At 39.9% G+C, this 26,607-nt stretch overlaps 1 protein-coding gene across 2 annotated transcripts in view; it reads left to right on the forward strand.

Annotated features, from left to right (window-relative positions):
• The window catches only part of TRPC6 (transient receptor potential cation channel subfamily C member 6), a 122,100-nt gene that overhangs the window by 89,772 nt on the left and 5,721 nt on the right, over positions 1–26,607 (forward strand). Inside the window, exons 3-10 of one of the 2 annotated variants that reach the window (XR_005990109.1) lie at positions 3,043–3,228; positions 5,014–5,178; positions 10,922–11,138; positions 14,665–14,898; positions 16,704–16,968; positions 18,320–18,515; positions 19,499–19,702; positions 21,584–21,655. Coding sequence is in view for 1 of the 2 variants with exons in the window: in XM_041769918.1 (XP_041625852.1) it covers positions 3,043–3,228; positions 5,014–5,178; positions 10,922–11,138; positions 14,665–14,898; positions 16,704–16,968; positions 18,320–18,515; positions 19,499–19,702; positions 21,584–21,658 (1,542 nt within the window). In the remaining variant the exon portion in view is untranslated. Of the gene's footprint in view, positions 1–3,042; positions 3,229–5,013; positions 5,179–10,921; positions 11,139–14,664; positions 14,899–16,703; positions 16,969–18,319; positions 18,516–19,498; positions 19,703–21,583; positions 21,659–26,607 lie in introns of both variants that reach the window. The other variant, XM_041769918.1, reaches the window with a different exon arrangement.

Below are 26,607 nucleotides of genomic sequence, written 5' to 3' on the forward strand. Positions count from 1 at the left end.
CCCAGAATTTCCATCACTCATTGCTTTTCAACTCAGAGGTTGACAGGCAAACACTCACTGCTAATTTACTAGTGTATGGTGAGAGCATGTGGCCCAAAGACATGACCCACAGTTAACTCAACCTGCCAGCTTCACATTTCCTTTCAAGGAACCAAAATCACAGGGCAGCATCTGGCTAATTAACTACTGCCAACACTCATTTCAAATGATTTTACCTGTCACTTTCAGAGAACTTTAAATATGAAAACATTTGTAAAGGGATTCCCATAGTCTTATTCTTTCTTTCTTTTTTTAAAAAAAATTTTTGTTTTGTTTTGTTTTGTTTGAGAATATGTCTTGAGAATTAGTAGTGAACTGGAAACAATTTTTTAGGTCAGGCATTAAATAGCACAAAGCTCCCATACTTTTTCAGCTCGTGAGGTTCCTACTGAACAGTACTGCCCCACACTGGAACATGCTCTCCTTTTAAATATCTAATTTCACCTGAGCCTTTTTGGAATTGTAGGGAACATCGATTTTGATCCTTACATTTTTGTCTTTTTAAAGGCTAAGGATACATCTAGGAGTTGAAGGCTAATATAAGAAAGGCTAGATGCATTGAAGTTTACCTTTAGCTGCATGGGTACTTGCAAATATCAAGGATGGGCCTGTTTTCAGATCTTGCCTTTAATGGCATAGAATAAAATAATTGTGCTTTACTGAAAGCTTGCTAAATGTTCAGCACCATGCTAAGTACATTCTACATGTGGTTTGCTTAATTCATTTAACCTCAGTTTTCTCCTTTGTAAAATAGGAATAATAATAGCACCTACTTCATATATTGGTTTTAACCTATCTGAGATCACATGCCTGAGCAGTGGAAGATCTGTGATTTGATTGTAGGTATAATTTAGTGTAAAAGTGCAAACCAGTAGCCATTCTACTTGATAGTGGAATGGGGAACATATACACTCACACACCTCAAAATTTGTTGCCAAGATCCTAACTGACTATTGCGTGAAAAGGGTAAGGATATTTCCTTGTGACTCTGTGTATACTATCTGAGCAGATACCTGTCTGGAAGTAGCATGAGCCATTTGTCTTTGGGAATCTGTTTGCATCTGCCATTAGCAAAGTGTAGCCTATGTAGAAGTCACTAACTTGTGTTGGAAGGCCACTTGGCATGATTTACAGAGAGGAGTAAAGCACCCAAGTAGGTGCTTTATACAAATCCATATAGACTTCCCCCAGCAACTTCCTTTCCTGATTCTTCCAAGAGATCTTTTATCCTAAGCATACCAGTACTTCCAGGATGGAGGAGACAACTAGCAAAGCTGTGGCTCTGAAAGTAAACTCTGCCACTCAGGCTTTGTGACCTCAGGGGACCTTATATATTTTTTTAAGTTTCTTTTTCTTTTTAATTCAGTTAGCCAACCTGTAGTAAGTATATCATTAGTTGAAGAGATTGAGTTCAGTTACATATCAGTTGCATCTAACACCCAGTGTTCATCACATCACATCCCTCCTTCATGCCCATCCCCAAGTGACCCCATCCATCCCCTCTCCCCTCCAGTGATCTTCAGTTTCTTTCCCAGAGTTAAGAGTCTCTCATGGTTTCTCTCCCTCTCTGATGACTTCCCATTCAGTTTTCCCCCCTTCTCCTATGATCCTCTGCACTGTTTCTTATATTCTTCATGAGTGAAACCCATATGATAATTGTCTTCCTCTGATTGACTTATTTCACTCAGCATAATACCCTCTAGTTCCATCCACATTGATGTAAATGGTAAGATTAGATTTTTGATATGCAAAATGGGAATAGTATTTACCCTACTTGCTTCCTAGGTCTTCAAAGATCAAAAGAAAAGCATTCTACATAGAAAGTGGCATAATTCTAAAAGGCAAAGGGTTTGGGGCCAGACAGAATTGTATTTGAAGCCTGATTTTGATACTAAGTGCCTGGATGATCTTGGACACATTCTTAACCAAACTAAGCAAGATGATTTTGAAGATTACATGAGACAATGGAATCCATTTGCAATGCAACAACCTCCAGTTAATATATTTTCTTGATTCACATTGGGCTATAAATGGCCTCATTTCAATGGAAGAGAAAACACAGACCTGAATGAAGATACTAATACATAGTGTATATAACCTAGAGGTTTTTTTTAATTGAAGTATATTATATCCCCATTCACAGTGCAGGCAAGTTCTCTTTTTTCTACATTCTTGGCAACACATTATTGTCTTTTTTATTTTAGCCATTCTCACAGATGGAAGGTGGTATCTCATTGTGGCTTGCATTTTTCTGATGAATAGTGATGTTGAACATGTTTTCAAAACGTGAATTTTTGATGTTTGAATATGATCTACACTTTCTAAATCTTCCCAACATTATATTGTAATCAGTAATAAATTACAACAAAAAGCATTTTCATTAAATTTTCTTTTCTCCAAAGAGAAGAATTTTGGTTTTCAGCCTTTATATTAGATCTTGTCTTTTGACTCTGATTTTGGTACATAAAGTTCCTCAATAACAACTTAGTAAGTAGATAAATGACACGTTTGTTTTTCTCAAGGACCTCTCTAAATGTCCTGTGTTTCTCAAGTTTACCAACACAGTTTACAAGATCTTCCAAAGATCTATCAAATATATAATATGCGCTTGCCGATGAAGTCATGAACGAACATAAGAGATACGACATGTGCAAAGTAGTAAGATCTGGCTGAGGGGAAAGTTGCTCACTTTGTATTTCTTCTGAACCAACAGATGAATTTGACACAGTACATGACTTTTTGACTTTTCCATAGCTTTGATTATGTTTTAGACAAATCTCTTTTCTTTGGATAGGAAGAAAATCTTTACGGTGCTAAAATATTTCAGAAATCACTCAGCAGAACAGCAATTAAAGCACATTGAAAGAACAGTAAACTTAAGATAGAATTTTTCTGTTTTTCTCTATAAACTATCAAGTCACTGATAAATTCCACTGCATAGCATAGTAAATGTGCTACTTCTCCATTATTTTGTTTTGTTTTGTTTTGTTTTGTCTTTCCTAGAATGATTACAAAAAACTGTCGATGCAGTGCAAAGATTTTGTTGTTGGACTCCTTGATCTGTGCAGGAATACGGCAGAAGTGGAGGCCATCCTGAATGGGGATGTTGAAGCATGCCCCAGTGGCGGAGATCACGGTCGTCCAAATCTCAGCCGTTTAAAACTTGCCATTAAATACGAAGTAAAAAAAGTAAGGTCAGGCATGAAGCCCATGTACGCTATTTCAGTTTTTATTGGTGCGATGTAAGGATGAGGGGCTGGCATAATGCTCTCGAGCTGGGTTTCACTAACCTGCAGGTGCATGAGGCAGGTTCTTTAAGTAACCCTTAGAGCTTAGCTGTGAGTCTTTGAAATCTAGACTTGTCCAGGCAGTGATTGCCACTTTCTTGTGCTTGTCTCATGCTGTGAAAATGACTTTGTGTGTCCTGATTATCAGGTACTGGTTATATGAGAGGAACAGCAGCACTGGAGACCCAGTTTCATTTCCCGTTTGTTTCTGTGTGCTGGTTTGGGACCAGTGCCCTTGATTCCTTCTGGGGTGCATCTGAATCCCTCCAACACTCTCTGGGGACCACTTTCAGTCTCTGCCTTCATGTCATGCCCTCCATTCTTGATTGCTTTCTTAGATCAGGTATCTTTTAAAAAAAACACAAAAGTTTTTAAAGATAGTTTCTATTAAACTAGTCTATATAAGAAAGAGTCTAATAAAACTTACCATATATGCTTATGGCAAGTTTTCAAGCAGTATAGACATGCCACCTTTCTCTTTCCCCAATTCTTTTTTTTTAAGATTTTACTTTTAAGTAATCTGTACACCCAATGTGGGATTGAACTCACAACCTCAAGATCGAGAGTGGCAAGCTCCAGGGACTGAGCCAGCAGAAGCCCCTCTATATTCCCAATTCTTAGTGGAGAGTAGTTAAGCACTATTATATTCCTCTCCACAAATTTACATCTTGGATATCTTCACATTTCAGTAAATAAACATCAATCTCATCTTTTCAAAAGCTGTTTGTATATTATTATTTCATTTAATCAGCTTGCTATTTAATAAGAGTGTTTATTATTTTCTTCAGGTTTTCATTAATTCAAAATATTTGCTAAGTTTCCCTTCAAAAAAAGTGTACTGGTGTATATACATGCCACTGGTATACCAGAGGACTTATTTTTTTCTATTCACAATGGGTGTTATTAAATCTTACCATTCAGAATACCATTCAGAAGATAAATATTGTATCATGTTTTAATTATCTTCAAGGTTAACCATCATTAACCATTTGTATTTCTTTTATCTCACCTTTCAATATTTTTAAATCAATTTTTATTTTGCACTGTTGCTTTTTGTATATTAAATAATGTTGCCCCCTGTCATATGTAGTGTTCACTTATAAAAAATAAATATGCTAGAATAAAAATTGGGGAAAATAACAAGTAAAGTTTAATTATAAAGTTTTCTTAATTGAAAGAGTTTATGGCACAAGAATAAAAATGTATCAGTGGAATAGAAGAGGCAGCCTAAGCACAGACCCATATACAAATGGGAGTCAGTGGGTGTAGCATTGTGGGTCAGTGCAGAAAAGGTGGCATGCTTTTTTTAAAAAAGTATTTAAATATCTGGCCAGTAGAGTCTTTACATCACTCTTTCAAGATGGAGAAAAACATATGAGTCCTTGTGCAAAGAACTGATTAATCTTTTTATAATATTAAATTTCAGAAATTTTTCTATGCTTTCAAAGAAAGACCATTAGTAGTAAAGGAAGAGTTTGATAAATGGGAGTCTTCAAATTTATATAATACATATTAGAACCTCCTGCCACGTTGCTTGATGCCTGTCAACTAGATGTTTAATGTTTGTCCTGTAATTCAAACAATATTTTTCATGGAAAACCCCAGAACAAAATATTAAAACACAAGAAAGGAGTTTATGAACTTTTCTTTGATCAAGCTATTAAATGTTTTCTCACTTCCCTGCTAGTTTGTAGCTCATCCAAACTGTCAGCAGCAGCTTCTGTCCATATGGTATGAGAACCTGTCTGGCTTACGGCAGCAGACCATGGCGGTGAAGTTTCTTGTGGTCCTCGCAGTGGCGGTCGGATTGCCCTTCCTGGCTCTCATTTACTGGTTCGCTCCATGTAGCAAGGTACGTCTGCAGAGCCCAGACCTGAATAGTGTCCTGGAAGTCTGCAGAGCCATATATCTAGAGCCAGTGAATCAGGGAAAATTCTGTTTCCTAGATGAACATTTCATGGAAGTCACAGTTGGGTTTAAATAATATTATTGTTCTTAGTATTACAAAAATAATATTAATTTGCTATGGGAGATAGACGGGAAAATGGATATTTAACCAGTTATACCACCACTACGGAGCTGAGAAAGAAGACTAGTTACTGTGTTAGTATATTTCCTTTCAATCCCCACTAGAGGCATGTCTTTTCATATATTTTTATACATTTAATGAGGTCATAGTATGCATTGAACAGATATTTTAAATATAATACTAAAATATAATTTTTTGCCCTTTATTCCTCCTCAGGCAAAGTCCGAGATACTAGTTCTTTTTTGTGTGTATTTATTTTAGCCAATTTGACTAGATAAATCTCAATTTAAATAAAGAACAACCATGTAAATACTAATGTGATGCTCATTTCCGTGAAGAATATTTATTTTAGGGACAAAGAACACTGCGATGGGACAGCAAAGATAGTCTGTCAGCAAAATCCATCTGCTCAGACTTTGGTGGAGATACTATGTTCAAAGGGCCCAGCCTTTCATTAGTGTGACAGCACAAGTCTGAACTATGTTGACCTGTCACTCTTCACAGGCACAGAATTCTGTCTTGCATTGCCAGCAATCTCATTCTTCATGTTTTTGAAGCCACATTTCGGGACTAAGTCTCAATTCTGAGAGTCAAACTGAAATAACTCTGAAACGATGTGGCTAAAATGTCTGCTGGACCACCCGGGTGCTGTGTACAAACACCAGTCAAATACTTGCTGTTCTTTATGCGGCCAGGACTCATCTTCAAACATTTGTAGCACAAGGATGCAAACACATGAGTCACCATAAGCAACATAGTCTTCTTTTTACTTAGTCACATATTTGATGGGATTTGAAGGGACCTTTCTAAGTGGACTTGGGCCACAGTGGAGCCAGGCTTCCTCATAGAGGGAAAGACATAGTCCCCTGCAGGGTCAATGATGGGAACTGCTGGAAACTCAGAGCTTTTTCCTGAAGGCAAAAATCTGTCATCATATGAGTTTTTTTCCCTTAAAATATATAAGGCCCTCATATTGAGCTTCTAGAAGTAAAACAGAAAAGGTAAAAATAGTGAGATTTAGTAGATTTAGAAATTAGTAGTGTTTTTTTTCTAGAAAGTTATAATTTTTCTTTTCTTCTCTTTGTCATAGAAATGACAGATTTCTCATTGAAACAAAAATCCAGAATTATCCTTACTAGCACACAGGTCACATCCACGTGCATAGGTACTCCCTTCCTACCTTACTGCTCCCAAGTCTTCAGAGATTTAGCTGAATTGAGTAGCCAGGGCGGGAGTGTTCTGAATTATCCTGGTTTCCTGATGACTCTGTGATCAAACTGTAGTATCTTTCCAAACTGAATGATTGTCCTTTTCCATATCCAGGGAGTTCAGAAGCATGATGACTTCCAGAGTGGTTGGTGTTTTGACAACACTATTTTTTTTTTTTTTGACAACACTATTTTTGACAGTCCTTAGAGTTTCTTAGGTTTTGACTGAATTCTAATTAACCTAATTTCCTTTACTATTTCTTCTTTCCTGGTCATGTTTCTTTCCTTGCATCTGTTTTCCATTCTCATTTATGAACCCTGAGGCAAATAATTAAATTAAAAGGACACTGTCAAGGTATATTTATTTTTATTTAAAATTAAAAATTTTGTTTTTATTTAGCTTTTGAAGTATGATGATAAAATTGACCTTCACAATTTTTCCCTTAGCAATGAACATAAACACTATTTACAGGTTATAGGGGAATATTGCTTAAAAGCTATATTGATGTTTTTATTTAAAATACTATTTTAAGTGAAAGAGATTATAGGGAAAAGGAGAGAAAATGAGTGGGAAATATCAGAGATGGTGACAGAACATGAGAGACTCCTAACTCTGGGAAATGAACAAGGGGTAGTGGAAGGGGAGGTGGGGGGGATGGGCTGACTGGGTGACAGGCACTGAGGGGGGCACTTGATGGGATGAGCACTGGGTGTTATGCTATATGTTGGCAAATCGAACTTCAGTAAAAAAATATACAAAAAAAGAAAATAAAATACTATTTTAAATACTAGGGGAGTCTGGGTGGCTCCACTGGTTAGGCATATGACTCTGGATTTCAGCTCAGGTCATGATCTCAGGGTTCTAGTTCAAGCCCCTAGCTAGGCTCCATGCTGAGTGTGGAGCCTACTTAAAAAAAAAAAAAAACTACTTTGAAAACTAAACAATTTCTGACACATCCATAAGAATTAAGCCAGATCAGATTGCAGGCCTGTATACCTTGACAAAGTCCCTATTTCTGTGTAAAGTTGGTTTTCTTTCCTCAAGTCTGCTTCCTTCTAGCAGAAAGTTTTTTTCTTTACTTGTTTCCTTTGTCCACCATAACCCAAATATGTTTTATGCTCATTACAATAAAAATAAGTCATGCTGTGATTTCAAGCCATTTTAGCTTAAGCTAACTTCAACTTTTAAAAAAAATTTATTTAAATTCAATTTAATTGAATTGATTGAATTTATTCAATTGTGTCAGAGGTAGAGGTCAGTGATTCTTAAGTTGCATGAAGGGCACATGCATGTGCTCTTCGCACATCCCAGTGCTCATCACATGGTGTGCCCTCCCTCTTGGTAATCCCCCAGTCACCCCCTCCCCCACCCCAGAGACCTTCAGTTGGTTTCCTAGATTTCAGAATCTCTCACGTTTTGTCTCCCTGCTTTCACTGTATTTTATTTTTCCCTCTCTTCCCCTATAATCTTCTCTTTTGTTTCTTAAATTCCATATATTAGTGAAATCATGTGGTATTTGTCTTTCTCTGATTTATTTTGCTTACCATGGAATAATACTCAGCCATCAAAAAGAATGAATTCTTGCCATTTGCAATCATGTGGATGAACTGGAGGGTATTATGCTGAGTGAAATAAGTCAGTCAGAGATTGCTTCCACCTTTCCTGTTCCTATTGGTATTTGGCAGTTAGGTATTTAGTCATCATTAAATACTTGAAAAAAGTATAATATATAATCTCCAAAGCCAAGTATTTCTTTCAACACTTAACGTCAAAAATTTGTCAGGCCCATTAATTATTTACCTTGTTCAATTGGTAAGTCCCCTTATTTACAGTCATTTTTATTATTTTTTAATTTTTTTAAAAGAATTTTATTTATTTATTTATTCATGAGAGACACACACACACACAGAGGCAGAGACACAGACACAGGCAGAGGGAGAAGCAGGCTCCATGCAGGGAGCCTGAGGTGGGACTCGATCCCGGCTCTCCAGGATCACACCCCGGGCTTCAGGCGGCGCTACACCGCTGCGCCACCGGGGCTGCCCTACGGTCATTTTTTTTTTTTTAGAAATTTGTTTATATCCCGGCATACATGGACGACAGATTTTACTAAAATACATAACTCACTGCAATTCCTAAAGTCCACTGAATGGTGCCAAAACCTCCCTTAGTTTAAAGAGGAACACAACTCTCAATAATTTGTAGTAAGACATAGAGGTGTATGGAGGTGCCTGGGTGGTGTGATCAGGTGGGTTTCAGACTCTGTTTTCAGCTCAGGTTGTGATCTTGAGGTCCTGGGTTAGAGCCCCATGCCTGCTCCGTGCTCAGAGGGGAGTCTACTGGAGATCATCTCTCTCTCCGTCTGCCCCTCCTGCTCATGCACTCTCTCAGATAAACAAACAAACAAATAAATCTTTAAAAAAGAGAGAGAGAGGGCAGCCTGTGTGGCTCAGCAGTTTAGCACTGCCTTCTGCCCAGTGCCTGATCCTGGGGACTCGGGATCGAGCCCCAGGTCGGCCTCCTGCATGGAGCCTGCATCTCTGCCTCTCTCTCTGTGTGTCTCTCATGAGTAAATAAATAAAATCTTTAAAAAAGAGAGAGGAGAGACTAGACTAGGATTAATTTCAGCTTTAGCTTCTTTGATTTTGAAAAACATAGACGAGTAAGGTTTCTAGGAACAGAGAACTTGATTGCATCCCTTCCATTGTAATGTTAAGCTTTTCTTCAGTATTAAAAGAACCTTTTGGGACCCCTGGGTGGTTCAGCGGTTTAGCGCCTGCCTTCAGCCCAGGGCATGATCCCAGTATCCTGGGATCAAGTCCCACCTCAGGCTCCCTGCATGAAGCCTGTGTCTCTGCTTGTGTGTGTGTGTGTGTGTGTGTGTGTGTGTGTGTGTGTGTCTGTGTCTCTCATTAATAAATAAATAAAATCTTAAAGATAAATAAATAAAAGAACCTTTTTTCCCTCAAAGAATTGACATATCTCTGTACTTTAAGGAGAATAATATGAAATTATTTGTAAACCAAATAGAATCATTAACTCTGAAACAAGAATTCCTGCTTTCAGATTCCAGCTCTACCACTTAAGGAGCTGTGTGACTTTTAGGCTGGTTTCTGGATCTTAGGATCCTCAAATTCTTCATCAGCAACACAGAGTCTTAGGGGCACCTCCCCTTAGACTGTTGTCATGGACATGAGCGAACAGAGTAAAGCACCGAAACTATTACTTGCTGGCTAAGTGTTGATGGGTTATTAATTTACACATTTTCCTGTAATAATAAATTGAATTGAAAATCTGTTAAAAGCAATGAAGCCCCCTTCCAAAAAGAAATCTAATCTGCACATATATGCTGAGTCATTCACTATTTCAGGGGATGTATGGATCCCCTGAGACTCATCCTGGACACACTGTCCCTCTGCCCACCTAAGACTTGTGCATCTCTGATGAAAACTAATCCTGTAGAACAGAAGCAAAAGAGCTTTTATTGTTTCCATATTTCACATGAAGAATATGATTTCCCCATAACTCAGGAAATTTACTCATTGCCATTCAGCTAATGAGAGAATGACTCTGGAACCTGAAGTTACAATGTTGGACTTTAAATCCAGTGTCATTTCAGGATGTTGTTTCCAATACGCTATGGGAACTGCCTGTCGTCCTGTCCTCAGTTGGGGGTTCTGTGTGTGGTGCTCGTGACTCTACTCTGTCAACCTGAACACCAGCACAGCCACATCAGGTGCAGGCAGAGCAAACACGGATCTAGGATCTTTACATGGCAAATGGATTCAGTTCCATATTTTCTTTTTTTTTTTTAAGATTTATTTATTTATTCATGAGAGAGAGAGAGAGAGAGAGAGAGAGGCAGAGACACAGGCAGAGGGAGAAGCAGGCTCCATGCCAGGAGCCCAACACGGGACTCGATCCCGGGACTCCAGGATCGTGCCCTGGGCCAAAGGCAGGTGCTAAACTGCTGAGCCACCCAGGGATCCCCAGTTCCACATTTTCATCTACTAAATTAGTTTGGCTTTTATGATTAGTGATGGCACTATACTTTGCCTTTTGTCATAAAATACTATTTTGTCAATGTTATATAATATTTTAAGAATTTAAGTATCATTTAACAGAAAAGTTAACTTATTTAATTGTAAGTCCAGAATATCAGCAAGTGTAGATGAGGGATATGACCAAAATTTTAAGACAGCATAAAGAATTATTATTCTTTCATTAGTTATATAAATATACATAATTATCTTGGAGAACACCGGAGTACACAGATATTTATTACTGTGTATATGTGTGTGTTTTGCAAAGTAGACAAACCAGAGTTAAGATTTTCTTTCGGTGTGTGTTGTGGCAGATGGGGAAGATCATGCGCGGACCCTTCATGAAATTTGTGGCACATGCTGCCTCCTTTACCATTTTTCTGGGACTGCTGGTCATGAATGCAGCTGACAGATTTGAAGGCACCAAACTCCTTCCTAATGAAACCAGCACGGATAACGCAAGACAGCTGTTCAGGATGAAAACATCCTGTTTCTCATGGATGGAGATGCTCATTATATCCTGGGTAATAGGTAAAGACTGAGATTCTGTCCTCATTTTTTGTGTGTGTGGCCTGAGCAGTTGGGCTGACTGACCCTGATTCCTTCACGCAACACTTACACAGATGCATCCAGGTGATGTGGTGCACCGCACACCAGGATTTTCCCTCTGTTTTCCCCCCCCCCTTTTTTTTTTCTTTTTTCTCCCTTTTTCTTAAGTGTACTTATCTTGGGTTCAGTATCAGGTGCATGGTCTTCTCACACACCACCTGTTTTTTTAAGTTTCCAAGAAAAACCTGGAAGAAAACAGTACAATAGTATTAATCAAATCTGGCTGATGATGAAGTACTGCTATTCATATTTTGGGAGAGCTGAGACTTCTGATTTAAAGGCAACCACATGATTTTATGTTGAGATTTACTGGGAATAGAGCTATTAGTCACTCCTATTTACTGAACAGCTATTACGTGCAGAACTGTTCAAAGCACTTTACAGACATCAAACACACAATCTCTCTGAGTCATAGTTCTGTAATCTGTAGCCTGACTCGAACATGTATTTTACAGTGTTTATCTGAGGACTGAGTAATTTGCTTTAGATCCCCCATATAGTGGGTAAAGCAGAGAGCATGCAGGCTGTTTGTCTTCAGAATCAATCATGCACATGGCTTGTCCTTAAATATAATGCAAATGTGAAAGGTATTTCAATGAGATGTTTGCGCATTCACAAACATGAATTCAGTAGCCAGGTGGTGCCTTAGTTAAGGAAGGAGGGCACCTAGGTAAGTGCGCAGAGCCCCTGCAGTAAGGGGAGTTCAGTGTGGTCAAGGTCAGTCAGTACATCCATCACTGACAGATACTGTAGCTGAGGTGCTGTTAGGATCACATGAACATGCACAGAGTAGGCATCTAAGTCTGAGTGAGGTGGAATATAGAAGGGGCAGACGCCACCTCCCTGGACAGACCTTCCAGCTCAGACTTGGAAATAAGGCAAAGTCCGCAGACCTAGAGTTTTGGGGAGAAAGGATGCTAGGAGGCCTGGAAACCCTGCCAGTGGAACTGTGGAGCTGGGATGGCACCTGGCACACTTGAAATGTCTGGAGGTGGCACTGCTCCAGTGCAGGGACCTTGGAGTGTGGATGGGTGGTGGCCACATGGCCCCAGCGGCTTTCAGCATTAGGTACCGGTGTCAGCACATCTTAGCAAGGTCACAGCAGCCGAGAGGTGGTGAGTGCAGAGGCCTAGACCTGACCTCAGCCTCCCTAGCATCTAGGGAAGGGTGGGTGTGAGGGTAGGCCTCCAGGAAAGCCGGTGCTCTGCATGTAGGGAGGGAGCCCATGGGCCCCACCTGGGATTACTGGGTGGTAGCTTCACTTCTCTGACAGTGGAGCAGAGAGACTGTCATGCTCATGCTCAACCCCACCCAGGAGAATGAGAAGCTGAGGAGTAGGTCTGAGCTGTGGTTGGCTTTGAAGCGCCCATGGGATTTCCAGGGGAAGATGTCCAGTAAATACTAGAGCTCATAGCAAAGGGGATAAACAGGGTGGGGGCTCAGTGTGCAAACTGCATCCCTAGGGTGTAATATACCTTAGATAAAGGAGAGTTTGATTTGTCACTATTTCTTTTCTAAATTTATTTGACATTGACCAGGTACCATAGAATTATAAGAAATAAACTACATTTCACTTTGAGCCTTTGATTTAAACTAAGAATAGTCATTTGGACATTGTCGTAAACTAACTGCTTATGTATGTGTGTTAGTATATATAAAGTACATAACAGTACTTTGCACATAGGGAATGTTCCATAGATTTCAAATAATTATGATTATTATTAAAGTTTTCACTAAGAGTTCATGTTACTTTTAAGGGCACCTGGTTGGGTTAGTTTGTTAAGTATCCAGCTCAGGTTGTTTTGTTTTTTGTTTTTTTTTTTAAGATTTTATTTATTTATTTGAGACAGAGAGAGAGCACATGAGTGGGGGGAGGGGTGGAGGGAGAGGGAGAAGCAGAACTCTGCACACCCTCCACATGGGGCTCCATCCTAGGACCCTGGGATCATGACCTGAGCAGAAAGCAAACACTTTATCAACTAAGCCCCCCAGGCACCCTGACATTTTGGTTAACATGTTTAGATTTTATTTTATTTTATTTTATTTTATTTTATTTTATTTTATTTTACTTTATTTGTTATTTATTCATGACAGAGAGAGAGAGAGAGAGAGAGAGAAAGAGAGAGAGAGAGAGGGAGAGAGAGAGAGAGAGAGAGAGAGAGGCAGAGATACAGACAGAGGGAGAAGCAGGCTCCATGCAGGGAACCCAACGTGGGACTGGATCCCCGGTCTCCAGGATCACACCCTGGGCTGGTGTGTGGCACTAAACCTCTGAGCTACCAGGGCTGCCCTGGTTAACATGTTTAAATGTTTATCCATAAATGTTTTCCATGAGCTTTCATCCACATCTTCCAAGAGGCTTGTGCAGAGACAAGATTAACTGCACAACAGTTTTGCTGTGGGGGGTTTAAGGGGGTTTCACATGACCAGACATGAGGAGGTTTCTGAGGCTGCGAGGGCCATCAGGCTGGGATGCAGGTCTGATCCCAAGGGAAGAGGACAGGGAAGGAAGGTGGGAGAGAAGCATCCCAGATCTCCATTTAGCCATCACAGAAGCCCAGTGTCTCTCAAGAATGGGGGCCCCTGGGCACCAGTGGGAAACAGCCCATGGGAAGTATGGCCTCATGCCCATAGTGTCTAGAAGTGATTGCTGAAGCCCAAGGACAATTAAATTTCTGTAGTTGGAGATATGTGAGGTCCATCCTTGTGGCCACTACCCCATAGTCATTAGAATATCATATTAAATGGCTGCAAATACTCCATCGTGGGAGTCCCATCATGGCGTCCATTCTGAGGGTGTGAGTGTAGCTGTATTTGTATGTTCTGATTATTATGAAGAAGGCTAAAATGAACACCTTTTTTTTTGTTGTTGTTGTTGTTGCTGCTGCTGCTTTAAGCAGGCTCCATGCCCAGTGCATAGCCCAATGCAAGGCCCGAAGTCATAGGCCCTAAGACTGAGACCTGAGCTGAGATCAAGAGCTAAAATCAGCATATCTTACCTGCCCAGGTGCCCCTAAACATCTTTTAAATACCTTATATGTATAGAATCGGTGGATTAAAGACTGTTATTTGATGGGACACCCAGGTGGCTCAGTTGGTTAAGTGTCCAACTCTTGATATCATCTCAGTTCTTATCTCAGGGTTGTGAGTTCAAGCCCCACATTGGGCTCCGTGTTGGGCATGGAGCCTACTGAAGAAATTTTTAAAAAAATAAAGATTGTTGTTTGAGCACTCTTGAGCTTTGTCAATTGCCTTCAGGTGATACACTGATATGGCTGGACTGGGATTTGTGGGGACACAGGAATTATGGTTGGAATGGTGGGATGTAGCCAGACTTTGAAGGATTTTGAATGTCAGGCTGAGACCTTTCAAACTTACTTTGTTTTATTGGAGAGCTAAGGCTGGAATGAAATTAAATTGAATCTATTTTAATCCTTTTCTAATGCAGGCATGATATGGGCCGAATGTAAAGAAATTTGGACAGAAGGCCCCAAGGAATATTTATTTGAGTTGTGGAATATGCTTGACTTTGGTATGTTAGCGATCTTTGCAGCATCATTCATTGCAAGATTCATGGCATTTTGGCATGCTTCCAAAGCCCAGCACATCATTGACACAAATGATACTCTAAAGGACTTGACCAAAGTCACATTGGGAGACAATGTGAAATACTACAATTTGGGTAAGTTTATAGTGCACTGTCAATGTAAGTTAATAAAAATGCAGAGTTTTCTGCTAAGTATCAGTAGGAGTTTGATTAGTACTCAGTTTGGAAGCATCTGTGTCTGAAAAAGCATGCTCTCTGCGCCTGCCTTTGTCTTTCTACTGGCTGGAAACCTGTAACTTTCTCTTTTGGACCGGTTGGCAAACCACGATTGGGAATGCCTGTCTTATGTCTTAGATTTATTGTTTTTCTTTGTATCTATTAAAAACACATTTGAGTGGTATACGTTTGAGTACCACTTATGTTTAAGACAGTAAAATCTGTGACAGCAGGGGAAATGCAGGATCCCTGGGTTGCTCCTGATAAGACTCAGTGCTGCTCCCCAGCCAGGCTTTGAACTGGGTGGGAAACCAAACAGAAAGCTGTGAAGGCCAGATCCCTGCTTCGAATGCTGATCAAGTTCATAGTGGACGACCTAGTTCTGAGTCTCTTAGCCAAAGGGCTCCATAATGAGGCAGATGTGTCCCTGGGTTTGTAGACAGTGGTGGACAGGGCAGTCCTCCCCACAGCGGGCATGGCAGCAAGTGCCCGATGGGGTGAGGTACCTTCACGGAGAAGCAGATGAGGAGGATTCTCAGAAGGTGGATAGAGCTGAAACCAGTACACTCAGTTATCACTCTCTCAGGGTAGCTGCTAGGGGAGGCATTCCACCTCCAGGAGGAAGGGGAGTCAGGAGGGAGACAGGTTCTGTGGGTGCTGAGGGGACGTCCCTCCTTGAGGAAACCTGGGGCAGGGAAGACAGATCCCTTTTGAATATTTATTTCAAACATCCTGCTAAGAAATCAGTTAACATCGGACTGACATCTCTGTGGGTTTATTGACGATATCACACAGTGATCTCTTTATTAGTATTTTAAAAACATCTATTTTAATGTTTAACACTTTTTTAATATATAGAATTTTTAAAAGTCACAGCTATTTATACATTGTACTCATAGACTCACTATAAACCAGGAAACTGCTTTTACTAGTTTCTTGTATCTGTTCCTCATTTCACTTCCTAACAAGTAAGCAAAAACAAATAAGCAAATATAATCCTATTTTTCCTCTTTCTTACACATTGTTTTGCATTTCTCTTCATAATGGTTTCTTAATTGAGTTTTGATGGCCTAATATAATAATGCCAGGAAAATGAAAAAATGAATACTTGCCACATTTTTATGATTAAAATAGACTTATCTGAGCAACCAATAAAAATTGCTTCTAGTAAGTTGAAACAACTGCAAGTACTTTGCATGCCCTAAATTGCATTTTAGTGTAATTATAATTTTAAGGGTAAATAATAAATGCTAATTGTATAATGCCAAGCAAGTTCTAAACACTGAATATGTTGGCTTATTGACTTTCCAAGTGAAAAAGGAAGGAGTGGTATTATCTCACTTTTAAAGATGAGAAAATAAAATGAAGAGAAGTTAAATAATCTGCCCTAGTTCTTACACACACACACACACACACACACACACACACGTGTATATGCACACACGTGCACACACAGCAATTTTGCAGATACTGAGTCCCTAGTTTGAACTCTTAACCATTATGCTACATTCTTATGGAAAATTGCCAGCAAACCAGGAGGGTACTGGTTCTTAATACATTCAGAAGCTTCCATATACCTGGTCCTTAAAGAAGCCCTTGAATATCACAGATTTCCAACAGACATTTGATTGTTCATGTGATTATATTTCTTTTGCAGAAAAGAAGTTACCTCAGTAAACAACTTAGAGACATTCATGGTAACTCTTGTCTTTCCTCTTTCCTAGCCAGGATCAAGTGGGACCCTTCTGATCCTCAGATCATATCTGAAGGTCTTTATGCAATTGCTGTAGTTCTGAGTTTCTCAAGAATAGCTTATATTTTACCAGCCAATGAAAGTTTTGGCCCTCTGCAGATATCACTCGGGAGAACAGTGAAGGATATCTTCAAGTTCATGGTCATATTCATCATGGTCTTTGTGGCCTTCATGATTGGAATGTTCAACCTCTACTCCTACTACATTGGTGCAAAACAGAATGAAGCTTTCACAACGTATGTGATCTCAGATGATCTGATGGTGGAGATTGCAGATTAAATAAATGTTAGCTTAACAGTGTTCATCTATGTCCATGGGCTGGATAATGTTTTGGCAAAGACTTCATCTCCAGTTTCTCTTTAGCAGAATGAGAGGATTTTTAAATGAATTGGGAGAACTTGAAAACATAGGCACCTCCTGATATAAAGTAATAATAGCTAACATTTTTAGCACCAGTTATTCTGGTAAAATACCTCACTCACATCATTTTATTATCTCTCTTACACAAAAAGAAGAAACTGAAGTTCAAAAAACTTAAACAACTTGCTGGATGTTGCATAGCAGCTAGTGTTACAGAAAAGCTGTGCCATGAGCCCTGGTCCTGGACTCCAGCCTCTCTTCTGCTTGTTAGGGCTCCTGGGGCTTTGGTCCAGTTCGTCAGATCTTATCATTGAGAAGATCTAGGTTTTAAGTAGTGACAAGTGTTTTGACTTAGGTTTTCCATAGACACAAGTGTTTTTTTATGTAGTATGTTTAGAATAGATCACTCAAATTTAGGTTGTCCACCTTACAATGAGAAACATTAACTGAAGCATAAACTACGTTAACCAGTCTCATAAAGTGCAGTTTATCAAAGAAATGAAACCAGCTCAGTTAAGCAGAGGGGCTTAGCTTTGGTCAATAATTATGCATAAAGCATTGAAATTCTTACCTAAGACTTGTCAGTGATTTTGATAATAGTGTCTATGTGTATAATTGTCATATTTTCCTTAAGACACACACTATTATTATTTATTTATTGGATACAAGAAGAAGTATAGATGAGCAGAAAGCCTAAAAGGACTCTAACAAATTGTGTTTTTTTTTTAAGATTTTATTTATTTATTCATGAGAGACACAGAGAGACAGAGACACAGACAGAGGGAGAGGCAGGCTCCCTGTGGGGAGCCCGATGCAGAACTCAATCCCAGCACCCCAGGATCACGCCCAGTCGAAGGCAGATGCTCAACCACTGAGCCACCCAGGCATCCCACAAATTGTGTTATTTTTATTAAATAATACACTTAACATTTCCATTGCCAAGGCTATGGATTATGAAAATGTTGCTACCTGTGGTTATCAAGTTGTTGATAGCATTTATTAAGTGCTTATTATGTGCCAGATACTGAGCTTAGTGCTTCATCCCTGCAACCATCCAGGAAATAAAACTTACTGTACCCATTTTACAGAAAATAGGTTTAGAAAAGTAAAGAATTTTCTCATGAATATCTAGTTATTTGCAAAGATACTAAATCAACTTAATTCTATTATGGGATGATAGTCATTTATACACTTCATTATTTACTTTCTCTCTTTATTTTCTCCTAGAGTTGAAGAGAGTTTTAAGACATTGTTCTGGGCTATATTTGGACTTTCTGAAGTGAAATCAGTGGTCATCAACTATAATCACAAGTTCATTGAAAACATCGGTTATGTTCTTTATGGAGTCTATAATGTCACAATGGTCATTGTTTTGCTAAATATGCTGATTGCAATGATCAACAATTCATTCCAGGAAATTGAGGTATGATTTCCGTACATTTGTGTACTCGTGATGACATGAACAGTTGTGTACTCCATGATGACACATGCAGTTGTGTACTCCATTATGATGTGAACATGTGTGTACTCCTTGATGACACGTATAGTTATGTACTCCATGACGAGGTGCACATGTGTACTCCATGATGTGTACACTTGTGTACTCCATGATGACATGGACAGTTGTGTACTCTATAATGACACATACATTTGTATACTCCATGACAAAATGTACGTGTGTGTACTCCGTTACGACATGCTTTACCTTATTCTGGGCATCAGCTCAGCAATACTGGTGAAAGTACAGGCTGCTTTTCCTCCTTTGTTCTTTGCCTGTTTTATATACTTGTCTGGCCAGTAATCTAGAAAATTTTCACTCTTTGTTTCCAAATGCAACATTGATGGGTGTAGGGGGATAGTTAAGTCAGAAGGAGGAAAAATGTTATCTGATTCATTATTGGGTTTTTTTTTTTAAAGAAAACTTAGAAATACTATGTCAGCTTGAATTTCTATTTTATTTTTAAAAATTATTGCTTACAAATACCACTAGTCTCCAAATCTTTTTGGTAGTGATGTTTAAAGTTGACCCTCTCTCAAATTTAGAGAGAATAAGTGTTTATTCCAGAAATTTCAGAGGGTGTCCCAAATTAAGTTATGATCTCTTGCAGAACAAAAGAGTGAATAATTGTATGGTGTTTTTTTAGAATGTAGAAAAATACATTTGTATCTTTCAGTGTCTTTGTAAACATATGCACATTTTGAGCTCTGTAGTTCTGCAAGCCTGATAAAAATTTCAGACAGCTTTTGGAAGGAGTGTCTGAGTAGAGCCTTAACATTTAAAAAAAATCTTGGACTGGTCTTTGTGGTCTGAGAGTGTTTGCAGGCACCTAGCTATGCAATATTAGAAGAATCCCAGTAATTCTGTTTATGCATCTCTTTGCTAAACTGTCATGTGTATTTGTATAGGATGATGCTGATGTAGAATGGAAATTTGCAAGGGCCAAACTTTGGTTTTCCTACTTTGAGGAGGGAAGAACTCTACCTGTTCCTTTCAACCTGGTGCCGAGTCCAAAGTCCCTGTTTTATCTCTTACTGAGACTTAAAAAATGGATTTCTGAGATGTTCCAGGGCCATAAGAAAGGTTTCCAGGAGGATGCAGAGATGAACAAGGTAATATGACTTGATAACTTAAAATTATATTTTTAAACACTATGATCATTAAAACCACACATCCCTTTAGAAAGAAGTGGTCCATGGTGACATGTCCCATAGTTCCCAGATCAGCATGGTCCTTTGGCTTGTGTCTGTTTAACAGGAGCACACTGGATATTTCTTACTTAAAAGAATATAGGAAAAATCCATGAAATGTAACTATAATAGTGTATTACATTATCTGTAAGGGGCCCCATTTTTGCTGTTGAAGCTACATGCCCCTACGTTACCTTCGATCCTCACTGCAGGATAAAGCATCAGTAGCTGATTATGACTTGGGGGAATTTGACAGACTCTTAACTTCTACAGTGGAAACTTCAGAAATCAATTACTTGCATGTAATATGGAAGACAAGGCTTGGCACTGAGTCATTCAAGAAAGAAAGATCTAAGGGTATCAACTGGAAACAATTATCCTATGAGGCAATGCGATCTCAAGAAGCCCTAGAAGAAACACAACGTGTAGATGAGGGGTAGCAGTCCGTTCATAAATGTTTGGGGCACATGTGGGATGTTGTGTAGAACTGTGTACGGGGTGGGGCAGTGACTCTGCTGAAGCAGTACTCTCTATCTGGGGGAGCACTGAGAGACAGATTCCTTCAGACAGAGGGGCCAGCATGGGGGACAGGTCTGGATAAGGTGTCATGGGATGGGGAATGGGAGGAACTGGCTGTTCCATCCAAAGAAGGAGGATTGAAGGGGAACAAGGTGAGTATCTTTAGAACTCCTTATTTTGACTATGATATGTATACTTGTGTTTTTGTCTCTTCAAAAACAAGAAGAGAGGCAATGGGCAAAAGTTGCAAATAGTTCAATTTTAGTTCAGTGTAAAAACAAACTTATCATAATAAGATCTGTCCAACAGAGTGGGCTGTCTTGTGAAGTAGTAAGTTCCCCATCATTGCAAACAATCAGTAAATGTTGGATGACCAATATTAGGAGTTTATAGAAGATCATCCTACAGTGAGTGGGCAGTTGAGGCAAATGATTATAACATCTTGCAGTTCTAAGATTCTATCACTGAGAGAAAAGAGAAACATTCTAATTTCTGCTGTTTGCCATTGACCTGTTGGGATTCTCAAGTAAATAATAAGCTTTCTGAGCTTTAGTTTCTCCAGCTGTGCTGTGGTAATTTATATCAACATCATAAAGATAAAAATCAAATAAATATGTAACAGGACTTTGAGGATTATAAAGCCTTCTTTACATGTAGTTATATTATTTATGTGAAATTTTTGGAGAAATACACCATTTACTGCATTCTTCCAGTGTTTTAACTTCTAAAATTCAGTGAGTTGATGTCAGGAATTTCTCTCATTTTACTTTAAGTGTGGAGTTTACAGGTCTAATTAGGACTGCAACCTGAGGGCCCCTCGGGGGGCTCAGTCGATTGAGCATCCAAGTCTTGGTGTCCGCTCAATTCATGGTCTAGGGGTCATGAGATTGAGCACGGGGGCAGGCTCTGCACTCAATGGGGAGTCTGCTTGAGATTCTCCTTCTCCCTCTCCCTCTGCCCCTCCTCTCTCTCACACAAATAAATAAATACATCTTTTAAAAAAGAACTGCAAAAAAAATTTAAAAATAAAAAAATAAAAATAAATAAATAAAAACTGCAACCTGCGAGCATTCATTGTCCAGATAAAATTTCTAAGTGCTTACCACTGGGAAGAACCCAGTAAGCACATGTTTCTCTTCTTGAAACTTGCTATAGAATTAGACCAGGTGGCTTTTAAAATACAAAATAAAGAATGACATTGTTTTTGTAATTCAAAATGTAGAATTAGCAATTATATTTTTACTATTTTTATTTTTATTAATTATTTTTTTCTATTTTTAAAAGAGAAATGAAGAAAATAAATTTGGAATTTTGGGAAGTCATGAAGACCTTTCAAAATTACCACTTGACAAAAAACAGGTAAGATCATACCTGAAAATATGATGTCATGCATGTGACCAGGCTGATATGTTCAGAGAAAAGGATAGGTGTTCAGAAGCAACTTCAAGAAATAGATAATAGACGTGTGAAAAAAAGTTAACTATTTTAATAATGCCTCAAAGAATCTGTCATGGAGAGGTGAAAATAATCAGCAAAAAGAATTACATATATATATATATATATATATATTTAAGACAGAGAGTAACCATATATTTTGGGGTACTTACGGGTGATGAAAAATAAGGATAGTGACGTGAAGAAGGAAGCATAGAAAAGATGGCGGAAATCATCAGGGAGCCAGTGGGAACTGGCTGGCGTCCCTGCAGTGGGGCAGGTGGCAGGACGCAGCCCTAGCGGCAATGATAGAAACTCAGTGGCCCCTGCAGTCAGTGGATTCCTGAGCCCTGCAAGTACATCAGCTCCTACCGAATGGCAGACTTCCCTACCATGAGGAAATTTGCTTCCTTCTCCTAGGGTGCACATAGTAGGGGTGCAATATGCACTTGTTACCAAGGGATATTAGAGATGACATCGTTAGAAGATGGGCCAGGTAGCAGGTAGGACTTGAATTCAGTTGCACATAATTAAAAAAAGAATCATGGTGGCTTAAATAAGATGATTGTGTGTCCCTCTCCTTGAATGCTTCAGAATTAAGCCACATAGGACTGTTGATAGCATGGCGCCTCTGATTCCCTGATGTTTTTGCTGTAGTCAGAGGCGAGATGACGGCCTCCCCCTCTGCCCATCACCGTGGCTTCTCAGATGATGAACGGAGGCATTTCTTTCCTTGCTGGCTAAAGCAGCCTGGGCCCTTGGAAGTGCCTCCCAGTTCCTTTGTGGTTGCTCCTTAGCCAGACTTGCAAATGCCTGGGAGGGGTGGGGAGGCCATTTAGCTTTGTTTTTAAGCTAAGTACTTGCCCCCCTCGGCAGAATAGGAATTCTAGGAAGTAGGGATCAGGATTGATCTTAGTCCTCAGAAGATTGGGGCCCAGTAGCAGTAATTCATGGTGCTTCCCTGACCCTCACTTCCCTTGTCTATAAACTAGGCATGGCCAGTTGTCAACCCATCACGCACCACTGCTGGGAGGATATGGTGATGCTTTGTGAATGGCAGACATACTTGTGCCACACGTGTGGTGCATGCATGAGAATAAATCATCTGACAAATAGGAAAATTCAAGGGAATTTAAATGCTTTTTTTTCCTTTATGATAGAAGCTATAGTATCTCGGAAATCAGATAACCCTATTTTCTTTGTAATTTCTTCAAAAATGTAGAAAATTAAAATTTATTTTAATATCTGAAAAATACATTTTTAACAGATTTATTTATTTTAGAGAGAGAGAGAGAGCACATGTGTGGAGACAGGCAGGAAGGGCAGTGGGGAGAGAGAAAATCCAAGGAGATCCTACCGGCACTAAGCGCAGAGCCCAACACGGGGCTTGATCCCATGACCCTGAGATCCCAACACAACCCCAATATCCCAATATGGCCCAGAGACCACAACCCAAGCCAACACAAAGAGTCGGTCGCTCACCCAAGTGAGCTACCCAGCACCATGTAATTTATATCTTTTAAAGGAGGCTTGGATCACTTCACATTTTCCAATAGAACATATTTTAATCCTGGATTAAAATAAACTCTTTTATTATTTTTTTTATTGGAGTTCAGTTTGCCAGCATATAGCATAACACTCAGTGTTCATCCCGTCAAGTGCCTCCCTCAGTGCCCATCATCCAGTCACCCTAATCCCCCGCCCACCTCCCTTTCCACCACCCCTTGTTGGTTTCCTGGAGTTAGGAGTCTCATTTCTGTCACCCTCTCTGATATTTAAGAGCATTCCTGACCTGTAGTATCTGGCCCTAGTTGTGAATCAATAACAAGTCAATTCTAGTATCAGTCTCACTGTCCAGAGACTCTTTGGTGTATTTGTGTGTCTTGGCTCTTGTGGTAATGGGCTGCTCACACCTTCTGTCAGGGTGTGTGATGAGCCGACCACCTCCAGCACCCAGGGCCCAAGGCTGCCCACCCTGGCCACACTCTAGGTCCCAGGCCTTTCTGGCCAGTGCATGACCCTCCCTGGGGCCACATCGGTACCACTGTTTCCTGTTGGCTTGGCTGGTTCTCAGTCTTGCTCTCCCCTCTGTTGCAGGTGAGCTGAGCCTCAGGGTCTGGAAGCGTCTTCTGCTTCCCCTGCTCCTATTCCCCATTATCTTCCAGAGGCATGATTCTGGATACATCTCATACTTCTAACTGTCTTGGCGTTTGGTTCCTAGAAGACCAAAGTAACACAACTATCCTCTTTACTTTGCTTGGCCCCGTAAGTCTGTGATGAACAAAACTTGGGGCACGTGCCAGACACGTATTCCTGGGAGAATGCTTTTTAAAGCAACTGTTTATATTTCGAATCATTTTTGCCTATTGTGGACTCCCACTGGAAATGTGTGGCTCTGACAGGTACCAAGGAAAGTTATGCGCCCTTACCCAACGTGGGTAGCTTTTGCTTTCTTTTTCATAAAGTCTAAAACAATTAAGTTTCCATTTCATTTGGATCTTCTCTCTGACCCCTTGAGGACCATCACAGTGTTCACTTTGCACCAGCACTGTCTTCACAGGTTCTCCAGATGCACCATGGAAACCAGTAGGGTGAGCCAAATTAAAATACATATTGAAGCAAAGTAAGCAGACCTGCTTATTATCTTTGATTATATTCTGCAGCTCTGAAGGTCCATGAATTCAATGGTTGCTAGCATTCACTTTTCAGGTACAGTCTGAAAGGATAGTATAGTTAAAGTCAGTTCTCTGTCATAACACGTGACTTGTTTAAACCTGAAAGTGCCAAATAACTGCTCTCTGCAAGCTCCAGGAAAGACTACTTTCTTGGAAAGTGGTCAGCTTCACAGCCAGCTTGTGCCCCCTCCACAGTAGGCCGACGTGGAGCACAGATGTGTTATTTTAGCATTTTCTGTCTATTCTACACTGGGTTGAGTGGGATGTGGAGATTTTTTTTCAATTAGTTGTTTATCTAGGAACTGTGTCCTTTAGCCTGAATTAGTTTGGAGGCTATCTTTTCAATCATCTAATGAAATAATTATATAACATAACAGTTCCAGATCATCAGTATCACCAGGGCCAGTTCTCCAGTTGATTTTGTACACGTTCTCAATCCTCTCCTTCAGGTATATTGAGTTAAAATCCCTGGCAGTGGAGCTGGGAAACGTATATTCTAATAAGATCTTAAGCAATTTCTAATGCTCGTCTGGGTGTGGGAATATTTCATTCCCTGAATGACTTTGTCATGGACACATCAGTAAGCAGAAATATTCAGCAGAGCATCTCCAGAAAAGGTAGACTAGATTAAAATGCAACAAGGCCTGAACCCACATAGTAGGTGTTAGATACTCATCCTTCTATACAATAGTGATGACTGCTACACATGTGGAGTGTCGTCTGTATACATACCAGGATCTGGATTCTACACACCTTATCTCTTCAACTGTCACATTACCTCTGAGAGGGAGGGAATGTTATTTCTTCTATTTTATGCATTAGAAACTGGAGGATATAGAGCTGAAGTAAAGGCCCCAAATCTCATTTCAGACAAATGACAGAGTCATATCTACTTGATTGCAAAGCAAGAGCTTTATAAGCACTGTACCACATGGTTGTCTCTTGTCTGCATCCCTGCTGACAGCACATAGGTGTCTATACCGTTTTAGCTCAGGGCTTTGTTCCCAGCCTTAGGCTAAATGCTAATACCAAGCTAATTACTAGGAAATGAGCAAGAGAAAACATGAAGAAGGCAGGAAATGTGGTATAAAAGCAAAAGATAGGCAACCATTCCTTCAGAGTGTGTCTCTCACACATACATGGAGTGTGTCTGCATATTAGGAGCAGAGCTTCCACCCACAAGCTCTCCATCCCCACTCCTGTTGGATCTCCCATGTCAGTACCATCTGCAGAAACCCAAATCCCTGAGGTGTAAATGCTATTCCTATCACCTCTAGAGTCCCCTTTGACTTTCCAGGCTTCTTTAGTGGGTGTGGATGGCAGCAGATCTACATTAGCCTTTCCCGTCACCAGGTGGTAAGAGGGCTCCTTTGCAGCACTGAGTTTCCCCTATACCATTTCTTTCATATAATTGTTTAACATGTATTTGTTAAATACTGACTACATATTAGAAACTGATTAGAATTTTTTGTTATGCTTGCATCCAGATCATATTTCAAGTTTAGAGAAGAATTAGTCACATAAAAGTGATCCAAATGAATTTATAACTGTTTAGTCATAGACCATTTAATTATACCGGTGGTTCCCAGCCAGGGGTGCTCTTGATTCCCCCACTCCCAGTACCTCAGGGTACAGCTGTGATTCCTGGAGACATTCTGGCTGTCGCCACCAGAGAGGGAGCTGTTTTTGGCATCTTATAGGCAGAGGCTGTGCAGAGCCTCTGAGGCAGAGCATCTCATAGGGATGCTGCTTACCATTCTACCATGCACAGGATGCCCCCACAATAAAGAATATAAAGAATTATCTAGCCCAAAGTTCAAAAATGTTGCAGTTGAGAGACTCTGGACCATATACATGGGGTGCACACAGTGGTGGGGGTGCCATGTGTTGTGCAAGAACTGTACGAACACCCAGTAGCTGTGGTTATTGACACTCAACATCTGTACTCTGGAACATCTACACTCATACACATTCTCAGATGAACAGAGTATCACTTTCTGGCATTCCTGCCACTGTTACTTCTTCTATGCCACCCAGTGTAGGGCATCTGCCTCATGCCTTAAATTCATTCTTCTTGTTTCACTTGTATCTTTACCATTTAGTTGAGCTGCCACCAACTGGTTTATCAACCTAGACTGCACATGTCTCGTATAGCAAGGTGTCTAGAAAGCAAGTGAACCCCATCAGTGACTCTAAAGT

This window comes from Vulpes lagopus, chromosome 10 (genome assembly GCF_018345385.1).
Source record: "Vulpes lagopus strain Blue_001 chromosome 10, ASM1834538v1, whole genome shotgun sequence".
NCBI lineage: Eukaryota > Metazoa > Chordata > Mammalia > Carnivora > Canidae > Vulpes > Vulpes lagopus.